The sequence below is a fragment of the Colias eurytheme genome, chromosome 8 (assembly GCF_061535395.1).
Source record: "Colias eurytheme isolate Ceu_HAF_F1 chromosome 8, ilColEury1 Martin Lab GWU primary, whole genome shotgun sequence".
Lineage (NCBI taxonomy): Eukaryota > Metazoa > Arthropoda > Insecta > Lepidoptera > Pieridae > Colias > Colias eurytheme.
In genome coordinates, this window is record NC_142987.1 from 1502627 (window position 1) to 1519328 (window position 16702).

Sequence of the window (16702 nt, forward strand, 5' to 3'; positions counted from 1 at the left end):
TTCATGCATATTGCGGATTTGCAGGTTTGGATTTATAGGTGTGAATGGGTTTTAGAATATGTTACTTTTATTACAAATTTAAACTATGTTTTTACATCAATTTTTTTTTACTAGTTAGACTGGTTTGGAGAAAATCAGAGACATAATATAATTAATGATTTATCAATTAAATCTGCCACTCATTAATAAATGTTTACGATTTATAAATCGATCATAACAATATTGCAAACACCCGTTACAATTTGGTCGCTTTTTATAATAATCATTCCATACAAATCTATACATATAATAAAATCGTAGGAAAGTCAAAACTGTACATTGAATATTTTTTTAAAAGAATACATAATCCATGATCTATAATCGATATAGAAGCCAAAAATATAGTTTTTAGAATTTTTGTCTGTTTGTCTGTTTGTCTGTTTGTCTGTTTGTCTGTTTGTCTGTATGTTTGTCCGAGCTAATCTCGAAAAGTACTGCATAGATTGACTTCAAATTTTGCATGAATATTACTAACAGGTCGTGTGAGGTTTTTTTAAACATATTATCATGCTATCACCTCCGGGGGAGGAGCTGTGAACCTTTACTTTTCTTACGTATTCCGTGTACTACGACAGCGTACAATCTAAAGACTCATGTTTAAATGTTGTTTTTGAGTAAGCCATGCTATTATCTAGCTTTACACTATAAAAACTACGTCATTTACGTAATTTGGGCAGAGAAACTGTTTAATGAATCTTAGTACTATAAAGACAAATTTGATTCAGCGCCATCTATGAGATTTCGTAAAAATCAAATCAATTTACATGTTATCACTACTGAACTCAATGTTAAAAATTAATAAGTTAAATATAATTATGTTATTTATTTATTTAACTTTTTAACCCATAATAAATCTTCCCTTCCCTATAAGGTGCGCTTATATAATTCGTGTGAATATACTACATTTTTAAAAGTGAGGGTAGATGTATATTATCTTAAGTCAAACTAGACACCATTACAGTTAATCTAATATTGATTGTGTTCATTGGTTACATTTTTAAAAATCTTCGTGTTTTAATAATTCGATCACGAGGCGGGACTCTAATACAAAAAGGTTAGTTCGTTGATAATTATTATTCCTTCATCATTTACATGTTGTTAGTAAAAATATACTTTGACTGTTAATACTTTTGTTCAGTATTTATCTGTATGATTATTGCTTGGTAATTAATCTTAATGGTTAAAGCTACACAGAAATCAAGTATGAAAGAAATGTTCTCCATATTATATAAAAAATATCTCCCGACATCATAAATGTCTATCTTTTATGGTTGAGCTTAGGAGTTCAAAGCTTTCTGATTATATTTGTCTACTAGCTGTCCCCGCGACTTCGTTCGCGTGGAATAGTGACTATGGGACCTATGACCATGGGCTCAGGGTGGGGCAACAATAAAAAATCATTTTTATTTTCATGCTCCCACTCCCGCGCCCACTCGCACTCCCACGCCATATGCCACGTTCAGTCCTAATCCCACGCCCAGGCCACACCCTTCACAATTAGTACCTACCATATCAAAGCCAGGGTAAGCGCCCCACCCAGCCCCACCGTGGCTACGCCCATGCTGAATTACTACTTAACATACAATTATTGAGTAAATACGTACAACCATACTGTACTGTTGTACTACCATAAATAATTAAAAGAATTGTTATTAAAATTTCTTACTAAACTGAGCTAAAAAACTTACGTACCAACTTATTAAAGAAAATCAAGAAATGAAATGCCTAACCTATACCAAATAGTTACTACATATTATTGTAATTAAAAATTATGATTAGTATATAATATCGAAAATCAAAAAAGAAATGCCTAACTAATTCTACGTAAAATTTCTTTTAAATTATATCATATTATTTTTTAGGAACCAGGGGGGGGGGGAGAGGAGCAAATTCTATTTCCTTCCTTTCTTAAACGGATGTTTTTAATAATCTATGGTGTAGCCAGTAGCCACTGATCAGCTTAATCGATACTCAGTTTTTATCAAATCGATACTCAGTTTTTATCAAATCCAGAAACAAATCCAAATTAGATCTTTCCTGTCTCACGCACGTAACTAAAGGCTGAAGAGAGAGAGAGCACGTAACTAACCGTTGAGACGAAGAAAAGTGTATAGAAAAAGGAATAAATAATTTCATAAACTTCCCGACGATCTTTAAAAATAAATTATAACTTTCATTTTTTTCATTCCCACTTTTACCCCTATGTAGGTATAATAAGTGGATGAACCAATTTTGATACACTTTATCTAAGAACCAGCGTCGGAAAATATTCTGCCTAACAAAAAAACCGCATCTAATTCGGTTTACCTGTTAGCCAGCTACGGTGCCATAGACAGACACACACACACACAGAAATACATAGCGGTCAAACACATAACACCAGTCTTTTTGCGTCGGGGGTTAAAAATATAATACGACATAATTTAAAGGACATTTTATGTGGAAAATTTACCTATACACCAGGGTAGATAATTTTTGAAACAAAAAAAAATCGCAGTAGGATGAAACCCATTAGAAAAGGATATGATAAAAATGTAAGGAAAAATAAATTACGGTCAATCGGAGTTCGGGAAGTGCGAGGGGGGGAGCTTTTAAGAGAAAAAAATGGTTTCTCTCGATTTCTCGATAATAATAACACCTGCTAATTTTTTTCCACAATTTTATTATATGTATTGATGATGATGATTGAGATTATAACACTCTTAGTCCGTTTTAACTTAATTTTTATTCACCCGCATCAGTGCCACCTAAAAAATCTTTATATATCGAAATTCGAGCAAAGTTAAGAAAATGATAAATAAGAGTTCTCAAGGATCGTTAGAGATAAGAGGCTTACTATTGACCGAAAACAACATGTGTTATGCCGAACCTGAAACCGCTTCACAACGAGAATTGCGGCTCACAGCTGACCGCGAACGGCATGTACTATCCTGTGAGACCGAAACCTTCACTGAGAGGGTATATATAACGTCTCACAGCTGATCGCAAATGGCATATTGTACTATCCCGTGAGACCGAAACCCTCACTGAGAGGGAATTACGTCTCACAGCTGATCACGATCGTCATATTTTATCTCGAGAATTCTGAAACTTTTACTCAATATGAAGACCGTTTGACAAATAATAGGGTGCACCATAATATTATTCGATCTCTCGAAGATGAACATGAGCATAAGCAATGACTAGAGTAGGGACGCGAATATTACCATTATTTGAGACAAGAACGATTAATAAGTTTGTTTAATGAAAGATTAAGAATTGAAACTATTGGTCTCTTTAAACGGACGAATAGCGAGATGCCCGTCTTACTGCAGACAGATTTCGACATAGTCTTAATGACTTAGAGGTGAACATAGAAGATCAATCTACAAATTCGGTGGTGTGGTCCGACAAAATAATATAAAAGTGGGTTTGCTTATAACCTCACAATTGATTACAGATCATCTTCTGTATAGGCGATATTAACGTAGTATGTTCTTTTTGTAATGCTTTAAAGTGGAGTAAGGAGTCGGCTTTCGTTTGAAGATACGCCGGAACGTTTGAAATCACTACTTTAAGTTTTAGAGGAACATGTGCAATCTAAACAGTTCTTAGACAATATTAGCTCTTATAGTATTGCGTTTTAAATGATCCTTTGGTGCTCAACAATTATCAGATGCTCCTTTCATTCTTACTTTTAAGATACAAGGTCAAGTTTATCATTTGATAGGATCCCTTTTGCCTGAAGGCCAACCTAAGTTTCTTTAAATATATTTTGTATTCGACTACGACGAATAATCGAATACAAGAAATCAATATTTCTCGAATTTAAAACTGAACTCATTTCACAATTTTAGAACATGTTAATTCATCAGGTTAATCCGTATATACGCGTTTTAAATCGACATTAGAAGCTTTTCCTCAAGATGGTGATATTAATATAAAATTGGTATAAATGCCGATAGACGGAAGTCTATCAGCACTCAGGAATTCCCTGAGCGTGTTATAACGCCCAGGCCACAGTATTACAATTTTTCCTACAGTAGGGCGACGAATGTATTTTCGCATAGCAACGGAGGGGAACTCGTGGGGCGTAAAGTGACGCGGGCCACGTACCACAAACATGTTTAGTTTGTGGTACCGAGCGCGAAAGAAAGTCATCGTGTTTTTAGTAAAGTTACTATCTAAACTAACGTAATTTATTACTTAGGTACATAAGTATTCTATAATGGCGCGCTCAAACTGTTAATCTACATTTAATTTAGATTATTATTTTAATTACTAAGAAATGTAGAATTTAAATCACATTCATTCATGTTTTCCTCAGATATTCGATGTCTATGATTTTCGATGATTTTAAGATTTTCTTATCAGAGTATTCAATTTTAATGTAGTTAAATTTTATAAGAGACAATTAAGAACATTCAAAAATAAAGTGTCATGTATTTTTTTTAAACGACGAATGACGAAAAACGACCGAATCGCGGACGAAGTCGCGGGCAACAGCTAGTAGTTTATAAAAATATTTTTGTCAAATTTTCATGTAGCTAAATCTCAGTTTGCTCTCTGTCCTTTAACTCTGTCATTTTTTTCTAATAAATACTCACTTTAAATTAACCGCCCCGTGATTCTTAATTATAACAACTTAAAAACATTTAGTATCCTATCCTATAAATTCCGATACTACATTTTGGCTCCTAACTTGCATGTTATTCCACTCTGCTACTCCATACTTTTTACACATTTTGCTCGTTTCACGTCGCTTAGCAAATATGTTGACGAGCTATTCAAATTGGTCAGAATCTTCCCTAACAATTTACAATTACTAAACCTTTATTACATCAATTTACAATGATTATAATCCTCAACACATTACAGAGGTGCAGACGACCGTGCAGCATTCGTGTCCCTCCTCAAGGAACTGCGTCTCGCGTTCGAAGGCGAGGCCAAGACCTCTGGACAGCCACGCCTCCTCCTCACGGCTGCTGTACCGGCTTCCTTTGAAGCTATCGCCGCTGGTTATGATGTGCCTGAGATTGCTAAATACTTGGTGAGTTTTTTATAGATAATATATTATATTAGCGGTCCGCCCCGGCTTCGCCCGTGGTACCTACATGTTTAAAGTATCCTATCTCTCAAGTTGGATCGAACTGCACATGGTGTGCGAATTTTATTATAATCGGTTAAGTGGTTTAGGAGTCCATTGAGGACAAACATTGTGACACGAGATTTATAAATATTAAGATAGAATGTGAATGGAATTGTGCAAGGGAAGTTAATTTAGGAGAGGGGAGTATAAATATGATATTTGATAAAATTATTAATTGAATATTACTAGCTTCTGCTAATGGCTTTCGGTTAACATTATGTTTAGCCAGAATGTTAGGTTATAATCTAAATGCATATGAAATTATACTCAAATTAATTGAGCAGTCTAATCAATCTAAAATGAAAACTATTACATGTATTATATTGTCGATAATTTGATCAGTGGGATCACTGTTATAATTTAATTTTGCATGTAACTCATAAAGTATTAAACAATTCATATAACGGTAGATATAATATCATACTCTCCATAAAATGTTAGAAACATTCAACTAACGATTAAAAGGATTCTAACTCAATTAATTTCTACTACTACTACTACTCAATTAATTCATTTCCAATTGAACAGCACAGTTTAAGGATATCAAACATTTAAAGTACTTCAAGACATCTTACTTCTTTCGTCTTATACGTTTATTTATCAACAGGACTTCATCAACGTGATGACGTATGACTTCCACGGCCAATGGGAAAGGCAGGTCGGCCACAACAGCCCTCTCTTCCCGCTAGAGAGCGCCACTAGCTATCAGAAAAAATTGACTGTGGTAAGTTGAGAATGTCATTTGAAATTAAAGATTAGAAGAAATTTTATAGACGTCCTTTGTTAGAGATTAAAAGGACAGTGACTTTCCGCGTGATTAGATTCCCGTAATATCTTCTAAAAAGGGGATAGAAAATGTATGCAAAAATTATCGCGTAAATAAAACAAAATATACCTACCTAATATGAGAAATGCTCTAGATATAGTTAAAATTAATTTCCGATTATGAAAAATTGTATTTATTGCTCCATTTCGATTCAATACAATTATCGAAATTTGTCTTTAGCTTACCTACACTGTTATTGCTAAATAAAATAAAAATGTTCAAACTATTGTATTTTGTGCATACATATAAATAATAACCAACAATCTTAACGTCTGAATAATTTAATGAACATTGATTCTAAAATTTCTGAACTCGCTTGAAATCAGTCAATAGCAATTAAGGTTAAAATATTGTTTACGAAGTTGAAGCTCTTTGCAATTTAAATTCGAGATTCATTTAATTGAAAAAACAATTAAGAAAAATATCGTTGAAGATTGTTTTGAAATACAAAAGAAAAGCATAACTGAATTGTGAACATTATAATATTATTATAATTGATAATATTAATAAACAATACCGATTCTACGTAAATGTTTTAATCTTTAACGAGTTTTGCTCTAAAAATATCGGGATTAAACACACATACGTACATGGACAAATTATGTATTGTAATATTGTAATAGTATTAAAAGATATTATCATATCGTAAAGTGTAACAGAGCTTATAAAATAAGTCCCACGATAACATAGAACAACTAGCTTACCGCTTGCGGCTTCGCCTCGTATCAAAGGCAAGTCCCATGGGATTGGGATTTTTCCTAAAAATCATATCGTATGAACGCTCATTTGCCTCAAGAAAAAAGGACAATCATTCGCACTTTCGTATTTATTTTATAAGTAGTATAATAGCTTAAGGGTGCTTTTCCACCAATAATGTGCGAGGGTGTGTAACGAGGAATGTGTTTGTATATAACCAATCATATCGCTTCATTTAGTTTGAAGTTTGAAGCGTTTACCGTTTGTAGCGATACTGTTGGTTATTTACAAACACATTCCTAGCTACACATCCTCGCACATCATTAGTGAAAAAGCACCCTTAAACTAGACTTGAAGAAGTACAAAAAATCATCAGAGTAAAAATCTTTCTTGGAATCTTGTATCTAATGTATTCGCACACTCGTTATTTACAAGCCTCGCAATATTTGAAGTTTTGATACCTGTCGGATATTCGCAATATTCCCGGAATCGGAATTTATACAGCCATTCCATAGGTGCGGAATTTAATTCAGTTTATGGCTCTCGTCGTGATGTATGTAACTCGTATATTTGTTTTTCTATTTATCTGAGGATATGATATTTGGCCAAAACTATTCGTTGGGAATTTAGTCTGGGAATCCAGTTTAGAAAATTGCATAATATGTATTTTAGAAAATTCGATATAAAAGTGAAGTTACACGGTTTATAGTTACATATTACAAAACTTAAAGAAGTATCCAAGTCACGAAGATTTATACGAAAAAACATAGTTGTATCATTATGCCCCCGTAACTCCAATTTACTTGCTTGTAGATAAAAACTACAACTTGAGTTGCAAAATAAAAGATTAAGTCCATCTGTTCCCAAACTACAATACAACAATTCTTATATCTCTATTATTTGTTAACTCTTCTTAAAACAATGAAGCCTATTCTTACTAAGAGGGGCCGTATTAGAGCCTTTTATTTCCAGACAGTTTACGCCGTGAATTGACCATACCGGCAAATTCATATGATTGCATTAACCAGCCATGGTTAATGGTATAATTAATGGTATTTTATTAATTGGTCCGTCAGTTCAATTCACGGCGTAAACTGTCTGGAAATAAGAGGTCATAATACGGCCACTGTACTGCTAACTGAATAGCCTATTCTCTTTAATATACCTATATTAATCCAATATTGTTTTCCAGGACTATTCTGCCCGGGAATGGGTACGTCAAGGAGCGCCTAAAGAGAAGCTCATGATCGGTATGCCAACATATGGAAGGTCTTTCACCCTCATCAATGAGACACAGTTTGACATTGGAGCCGCTGCGTCTGGTGGTGGTAAGTTTTGATTATTAATGATTGTTGATAGATATTTAGGATTTGTTGGTACAAAGTGTGATTTATTATAGTTTTTGCTACAAGCTATAAACTTATTTAGCAGCAATTAGCAGTAGGACAAGATATAGAAAAATAATGAATGTATTGTACAATTTCTTCCTTTTGTCAAAAAAATAGTAACATCAGATTTCTCAATTTAGCATGGGAAATGAACAAAATAACTGTAATACGGATAATTATCATTTAGTTTCAATATAAATTAAACTCATCTTTTAATGTCTTCACTACTATTTCTCAGGATTATTAGTGCTTAAACATTATCCAACTACGATATCTCTATATTTTTTAATTTTCCATTTATTCGCGCAAATAATGAATCGTCTATTTCTCAGGTCAAGCCGGTCGCTACACCAACGAAGCTGGCTTCATGTCCTATTATGAGATCTGCGACTTCCTCAGAGAAGATAACACTACTCTGGTCTGGGATAATGAGCAGATGGTGCCCTTCGCGTATAGGGACGACCAGTGGGTCGGCTTTGATGATGAGAGATCGCTAAAGACTAAGGTAAGGATCTAAGATAGAGAAGAATTAGGCTAATATGATGATGATTCTTGACATCCATTGAGACAAATCGATGCAATTTAGGAAAATTTTTCAATATAATAAAGTGAAAAATACCATTTTAAAGATAATTTTAACCTTAAGTTACCAAAATTTTGCATACATATAGATGGTAATTTAGATTAACACATAGAATAGGTTTTATCTCGGAAATCCCACGGGAACGGGAACTATGCGGGTTTTTCTTTGAAAACATACAATAAACATATAACACTCCTAACATTTGTAATGACTTGCTGCTTTTCATTTTAGTTTGAATTATTTAAACATCAGAAAATGCTCGCTCGCTCACTTCCTTTGAACCAAAAATTAATTATTTTTTAAAGTCTAAATAGCTCTATATTTTTTTCTAGATGGAATGGCTCAAAGAAGAAGGCTTCGGTGGAATCATGGTCTGGTCCATCGACATGGATGACTTCAGAGGTTCATGTGGAACCGGGAAGTATCCTCTCATCACTGCCATGAAGCAGGAACTTGGTGATTACAAGGTCAGGCTGGAGTACGACGGACCGTATGAGACGTCGAGCGGCAGTGGGCAGTACACTACTAAAGATCGTGAGTGTTTTTGATAATTTTGTAGAAGTAAAAGATAGATTAGAAGAATTTTAGGTTATTTGAATAAGAACTGAATGAATAAAACAAATTTAGACACTGTGAATTTGACAAAATTAAATTTAAAATGGGTACGTAACATATAATGAGTGGATATGGAATAACGTTAGAATGCTATAATAATACTAGTGTTCCGACCCGGCTTCGCCCGTGGTACCTACATGTTTAAACTATCCTATCTCTCAAGTTGTATCGAACTGCACATGGTGTGCGAATTTTATTATAATCAGTTAAGTGGTTTAGGAGTCCATTGAGGACAAACATTGTGACACGAGATTTATAAATATTTAGATGTCATGAGTTGTGATTGTGTGTCATGAGGGTAAACTTAACTCATGCAAACCACTTACAACCTAATCTAACGTAGAGCATGTCTAAATGTAGCTAAAGTTAACGTAGCTACGTTGTCCAGCTTAAGTATCGTAGTCTTATTACTAATAAGCATATGTTTCCAGCCAACGAAGTGACTTGCGAAGAAGAAGACGGCCACATCTCCTACCACAAAGACAAAGCCGACTGCACCATGTACTACATGTGCGAGGGAGAGAGGAAGCACCACATGCCGTGCCCCTCTAACCTCGTGTTCAATCCCAATGAGAACGTCTGTGATTGGCCAGAAAATGTAGAAGGCTGCCAACACCACACCCAAGCCCCTGCTGCTAAGCGATAAGAGAAATTCGATACCTTCTAGAATGTTTTCTGTTTTGTAGAAAGGACTAGAACAAGAAGAACTTTTCTATTGTATATGGTGTAGATGACTTATTCGTTTTAACGATTCTCTTTACGTTATAGATTTATACGTGATGAAGTTTGATTACTTCTCATCTATAATTTTGAAACATTTACTAATTACTAATTAGAAAGAGAATGCTTGTTTCTTTGTGATTTGTTTTCACAAAGAAAACAAGTTGTTTCTACAAAACATTAAAGTACCATACGTTAATTTCCACCTTGTAGAAATTAAATTTAAAATATATTTATTAACAATGACGGATTTAGAGATGGTTCGTGTGATATAAAGTAAATTTTTAACATTTTTGTACTTATTGTTAATTAAGTATTTGGTAATCATTTTTTACCGTTGAATAAGTGTTAAGTAAAAGTTTTGGTGAAACAGATTGACAGACTAACTAAATATCTCTTGGATATATACATGACTGAATTAAAATGAACTGTCTCGTTTCCTTAAAGTAAATTGGATAAACTTAACTGTTTGTTTTCCCTTAACATGATCTGTTTACCAAAACTTTTAGTCATCGGCGTGATTAATTTATGTATATTATCATATTTATATTTTATGACTTAATTCGATTAAGGCTTGTATAGTATTTCCCAAAGGTACATGGTTAGCTGTAAACCGGGATTCAAATATAACACGTGCCGTAAAAGTATAGAAACATAAAATTTGCTCAATCAGTGTACATTTTAAATTGTATCTTTTTATGGCACGTGTTATAGAGATTTTTTAATGAAAATAATTGAGAATTAATTATGAATTGGCTTCATTATAGAACTGTGTATTTTTGGGACTGTATAAATAGGTTTATCTGTATATTTATCATTATAAAAGTTATTAGCAATGCTGAATGAATGTATAATATAATTTGCATTATTTCCAACAGTGTGAATTGACTTAACGTAAATTCCAATTTACTCCAGTCTTAAGCCCGATTTTTTGAATATTTTATACAAAAACAATAAATTACAAAGACCTAAAAGTATTGTAATGATAAATTTAGCAATACTTTAATAATGATAAATATATAAGAAAAGAGCGGAAATGCTGTTCAAAATCATACTTTGTAATAAGAACTATACCAGAGAGAGATGTAAAAATAGAGAAGAATTACAAGACAATTATCCAACTATTATGCATACGTTTTATAGTGTTGGGACACTACAGCATTTTCGTGTTATCGATATAATTGTAAATTATCGTATAAATACTCGTATCAGCTACATCACTGCCTAACTGCCTTAGCTTGATTACAGTGACCGTGACATTTTTAGATAATTCTATTAAGTAGGTGAATAAATTTCTAAGTTTTGTAAATATCGTATTTAGATACAAATGAGTAAGAGTATTAAAAAATATTAAAATTATTTTCTCTTTTATTTACACCTTTCCTTGCGTCGAATAAGCTACCACTATACAGCGGCTTTCGACCGCCTCCTCGGTACAGTGGTTGACGCGTGAGCGTAGAACTGAGGGGTCCTGGGTTCGATTCCCGGTGGAGACGAAAAAAAAATGACTCGGTCTGGCAGGACACAGAAGGCTGATCACCTACTTGTCCCTAAAGAAAAATCGATCAGTGAAACAGATGTATGAATAATACATCTGCCCCCTACCCCACTACGGGGACACGGGACTTCACTTATACAGCGGCTTTGCACGCATAAAACACGTACCTAGTAAAAGCAGGTATCGCATATAATTATTATATCGTACATTGATAATAGAAAAGCAATATATTAATCACAATGAAATGAAATGATATACTCTTAATTGTACATACAAATAAATTTTGTTAGCTTATAATGGAGATGTACAAAGAGCGGCTTTATCGCTAGTGAGCGATTTCTTCCAAGCAACTCGATGTAGATATAGATATAGTGACCAAGAATTACACAATATTTACAAAAGGAATCGAACCCAGGACAACAATTTAGGTCACCATCTGCTACCAATCAAAATCAGAATAAATTGAAAAGCCATACATATTACGAGACTGTAAAATAAATTTAGAGAACTCTTTTTTTCAGTTATATACCTGTATAGTGTACTGTATGTATGTATGTATGTATATAGTGTACCTAATACTAAGGGAAACATAGGGATGAATTGAATAATACACACAAACAATGACAAAAAACTTTATTGAAATATGATGAAAACTTTTTAGTAAATAATATGTAACCAATTTTATTATAATTTTCAAAATAATGATACGCATTTACATACAATTTCCTTATACAGTTACATACCTTATACAGGTACATAGCAAATGACAAAAAACACATTAAAACGGTACCTAAAATATTCCTCCCTCAGAAAATTAGCTAACAAGTTAATAAAAGTAATATATTCGATTACTTGATAAATCGTCGCGGCGTGAGTGTCGCGAGCACATGGCGCTAATTTACCGCCTAACCGTGAACAGGTGGCTTTAAGGAGTTAGGTTTAGACGTAACCTAGATCGTGTTTCTGGAAAATATTTTATGCATATATTACCTATATATTATAAAAAAGAGCGTGTGTGCCGAGCACACGTGTCAGAAGTAAAACTTCTTTGGCAAGATAGAGAGAAGAGAGTATCTTTGAATACCGAAATCGTCGCCTTACTCCATGACGTGTTGGTATTGCCATGACCGACCTTGCAATTTTACAAGTTTCACTTCAATAAATGCAGAAGCGTAGCGTGCCTTGGCGGGGCCCCGTATAAAAATTTGTTTGGTGGCCCTTAGGAAGGGTAAAGATTTCTCACAAAAGCGCATGTTATGTTATGACGATTCAAAAGTGCGTCTAGAAGAAGTCTTATTGAATAAATAAATGTTTGAGTTTGATTTTATATATATTTGGTAATGTTCAGTTGAGCTAGCTGAGTGCTTAATGCCTTTATTATTGCTTAATGTACATAAAAAGTTTCATATATTATTTAAACTTTATTCGCGCATTTTCTACGAAGCAATATATCGTGATAAAATCGGCTTGTATAAAAATAACAAGTCGATAACATGTGACATCCTGTTAACCCGTTTTTAGTTACTCATGATAATAATAGATAATTTATTTACACAAAATCATGCTTCTAGAATCATTAACTCTAATATGAATTAGTTTGAAACAAATATAATGAAATATTTGATTAAAAACCTCGAAGAAAATAATAAATCCCGAATTCATGGCGCATAAAGTTTTTCGGCATAAACGTTTTATAAGTTGTATTATCAAATGAAATAAGTTTTGCAATAAAATAATAATAAGGGAAGATAATAAAAACCAGCGGTTTGTGGATATTACCCTGAAGGAAATCTTGCGTAACTTTTAGAGAGGTACATTAAAATATGAGAAAAACTTAGGAAATTTCACTTTCAGTGCCTTAATTAGGAACCGTTTAATTTATATTTCAGGTTTATTATTATAAAAAAAATGATTTTTTAACTATGATCAACACAATAAGTATTGTATTAATACTCTGCGTGTATGTTTATACGTATCTTCAAATCTCGAGAACAGCTGAACCGATTTTGTTAATTATTTTTTTATAAGAATTTGAAGTAGGTACGAGAATGGTTCTTATGAAGAAAAAACATAAACATGTACCACGGGTAAAGCCGGGGCGGGCGCTAGTTGTTGATAAAGACTATTTCTTTGACTCAGAAATAGCTAACAAAACACTTATTAGCTCCGTGCCAATATCAAGACAAACTGTACTCAGGCACGGAATGCCAATGACAGTGTAACTAATAGGGTGAGCCGCTAATTCCAGCTAATGGCTTCACTGACACACTGGCCCGAGTAACTGGCTTATGTATTGTTTGTATGGGAACGAGCAAAATGTTTTACGTGTGAATTAAAAATGATATTGTAATTAAATAGATGTGAACTGTGAAAATTACTGGAATATGTAGGACTAGCTTTCCGCCCGCGGCTTCGCCCGCGTTTTTAAAGAAACACCAGCATAGTTCCCGTTCCCGTGGGATTTCCGGGATGAAACCTATCCTATGTGTCGGTTCCGTGTTATTTGCGTAGAATAGTAACAAACATACATACATACACATACATCCATCCTCACAAACTAAAACTAAACTAAAGCATATTTATAGGATAGGACAGGATATTTATTTATATGTTTTTATTTATTTTGATTTTATTAACCCTAGTATCTGCTTAAAATAATTAAGCAGATAGTAGAACTACTCTACATAATAAATTATTTTAACAAAAAACGCGTGAAATAAAGACTGATAAAAATAAAATAAACATTCTAATCAATGTAACAAAAATTAATAATTAGTAAAACTGTTTGATATCTATTCTGTTATGATACATTATTTGCAAACTGAAGGTAATTTTAAAACAGAATATACCTTATTTTCACGCCTATATGAGCATGTATAATCTAACTCGTAACCATATCTATCTATACATTAAAACAGAATCCATAACAGCGTATTTTTATCTATCTTTGGTAGAGCATAAAAACATACAGACCAAAGAGATCTAATTATCCAAGTAATACCTTAAAAGGTTGTAGTGTAAAGATCCTATGTTAGCGGCCATGTTTTATTCACTAGTATAGCGCCCAGCATCGCTCGACCGTCAATATCAGATTCTAGTTGTAAATAAAAACTGCAAGAAAATGTTTCATTTTACCGTATAAGTGAGGTTCAGCTTTTTGTAGGTTTTTTATGAAAATCTCCCTGATATTATGAAAACGAAGATGTTAATATGATTGGTGGAATATCATGCAAAACATATCTACAATTTGATAGGAAAATAGATTACTTTAATGTATTTCTAAGTATGAGTAGAGTTATAAATATGTTAGGACGTTTATGTAGTACATAACATGTTACTTAACAATATTCGGATATATTCCTTAATGAATGAATTAAATTAGATTTTATTACACTACCTTTTTATTTAAACCAAAACCTTCATGTTCATCTTTTTCAAGTCATCATTTTTAACTGTTCATAAATATTATAGTCTAGACTCTATAAGGCACAAAATTACTATGATATTACAATACTCACCACTGGTTACTTACGTATTAAGGATAATATAAAGTAATTTAAATCAAAAGATAGAAGACGAATTATTAAATTTTATTAGAATATAAATTAAATAAATATTAGGACACGGAAAGATTACACTTTTTTTCGTTGCATTTATTTTTCAAATTTAATTAATGATTTGCAAATATTAAGTTAAAGATAACAAATAAGTGCATCCATTAATATTCGGTGTTCTTTTTATAATATAACACTAAATGTGAAGTATAATAAATATAATATATTATCCATTTTTCGACTTTGTGAAAATAATGTAAACTTCATATTTTGCAGTATTCTTATCTCATTGTTATTTCTAAAAACAATAGAGTTACATTCCTAAAACAAACCTATTATTAACCAATTTGTGGTCTGTGAATTGGCTGATAGAAAAATGATTGTTTAACTCGATTGCGTAAAGTTATTGATAAATTTCTTAGCTGAGTGATAATTTGTTCAATTAATTTCGAAATATAACGTTTTGTATAAATTTCAAAATGTAGATAAGTTTATTTGTAAGAATAGAACATGTAATATGCAATAGATATTTATTTTAAACGTTTTTTCATGACAAAATAATTATCAATAGAATTAAAATCTACAGGGTGTCCCACTGTTGGTATACTAAGCTCAAAGGAGGTTTATAGTGGGACCAGGGTGTCCCACTATAAACTATACAGGTAGGTATAGTTTATACTTTATAGATATATATGAATGCTTCAATTAGTCTTATCCCGGAAAAATAAGCAGTTTTACAGTATTATCTAGTATAGTACATATTAGTAATTATTATCTGTGGTATTATTAATAATTTCAATGATATGTAACGCGTTAATAAACTTCCATATACTAACTAATAAACTAACTACATATTAATTTTATTTTAATGTATTATTTTATTGTAAATTGTATTTATGCCTTCCTGAATAAAATCGACTATTTATTTTAATATTTAATAATTTAAGAAAGTTAGAAATCGATTTTCCTATATTAATAATTAAATAGTAATGATTTGTAAAACAGTATTGTAAAATGACTAGTTTGTAAAAATTTCACGAACCAATGGTTTCAGGAAATAAGATTTGCGAATAGTGCGTAAACACTATCGTGTTTCTATCGCGGGAATAGGGCTGCTACTTAATAGTTTTTAAATTGAATAAAATTGTAGAGAGAGACAATTTTAAATTGTGAAGCGGTGAATTATATAAATCAGATTGAGATGTGACATGGGCAACATTAAAAAATGTAATATTTTTTTTAATATTTCTAACCGCCCGCGCCTCTTATTTTTCTTCTCCTATTAAAAGAGAGCGAGAATATATAGAGCTATAATATCCTATTTTATTTAACTTAGAATATAAACTTGTCATTTATATTAATCTATATATTATATATATAAAAATGAAACCCGTTTCGCGTTGTCACGGCATCACGTGTGAACGGCTGAACCGATTTCAATAATTATTTTTTTATTATATTCCTTGAAGTACGAGAATGGATCTTAATATGTAGAGAAAACGTAAATATGTACCACGGGCGAAGCCTGGGCTACGTAGTAACTGTATCTTGACCGTTGTATACATACATTTTACAAATTATAGATTATTTATTATTATTGAAGATATTATAACTTAAAGCTGACAGCCCTATTTAGCGAACCAAACACCAGATCA

At 32.4% G+C, this 16702-nt stretch overlaps 1 protein-coding gene across 1 annotated transcript in view; it reads left to right on the plus strand.

Annotated features, from left to right (window-relative positions):
- Cht7 (chitinase 7) overlaps positions 1 to 11354 on the plus strand; it is a 104614-nt gene extending 93260 nt beyond the window's left edge. Inside the window, exons 14-19 of the mRNA XM_090104289.1 lie at positions 4897 to 5068; positions 5775 to 5891; positions 7882 to 8017; positions 8410 to 8582; positions 8993 to 9194; positions 9707 to 11354. Of these exons, the coding sequence (XP_089960415.1) occupies positions 4897 to 5068; positions 5775 to 5891; positions 7882 to 8017; positions 8410 to 8582; positions 8993 to 9194; positions 9707 to 9921 (1015 nt within the window). The 3' untranslated portion in view covers positions 9922 to 11354. The remainder of the gene's footprint in view (positions 1 to 4896; positions 5069 to 5774; positions 5892 to 7881; positions 8018 to 8409; positions 8583 to 8992; positions 9195 to 9706) is intronic.
- The last annotated feature ends 5348 nt before the right edge of the window (positions 11355 to 16702 follow it).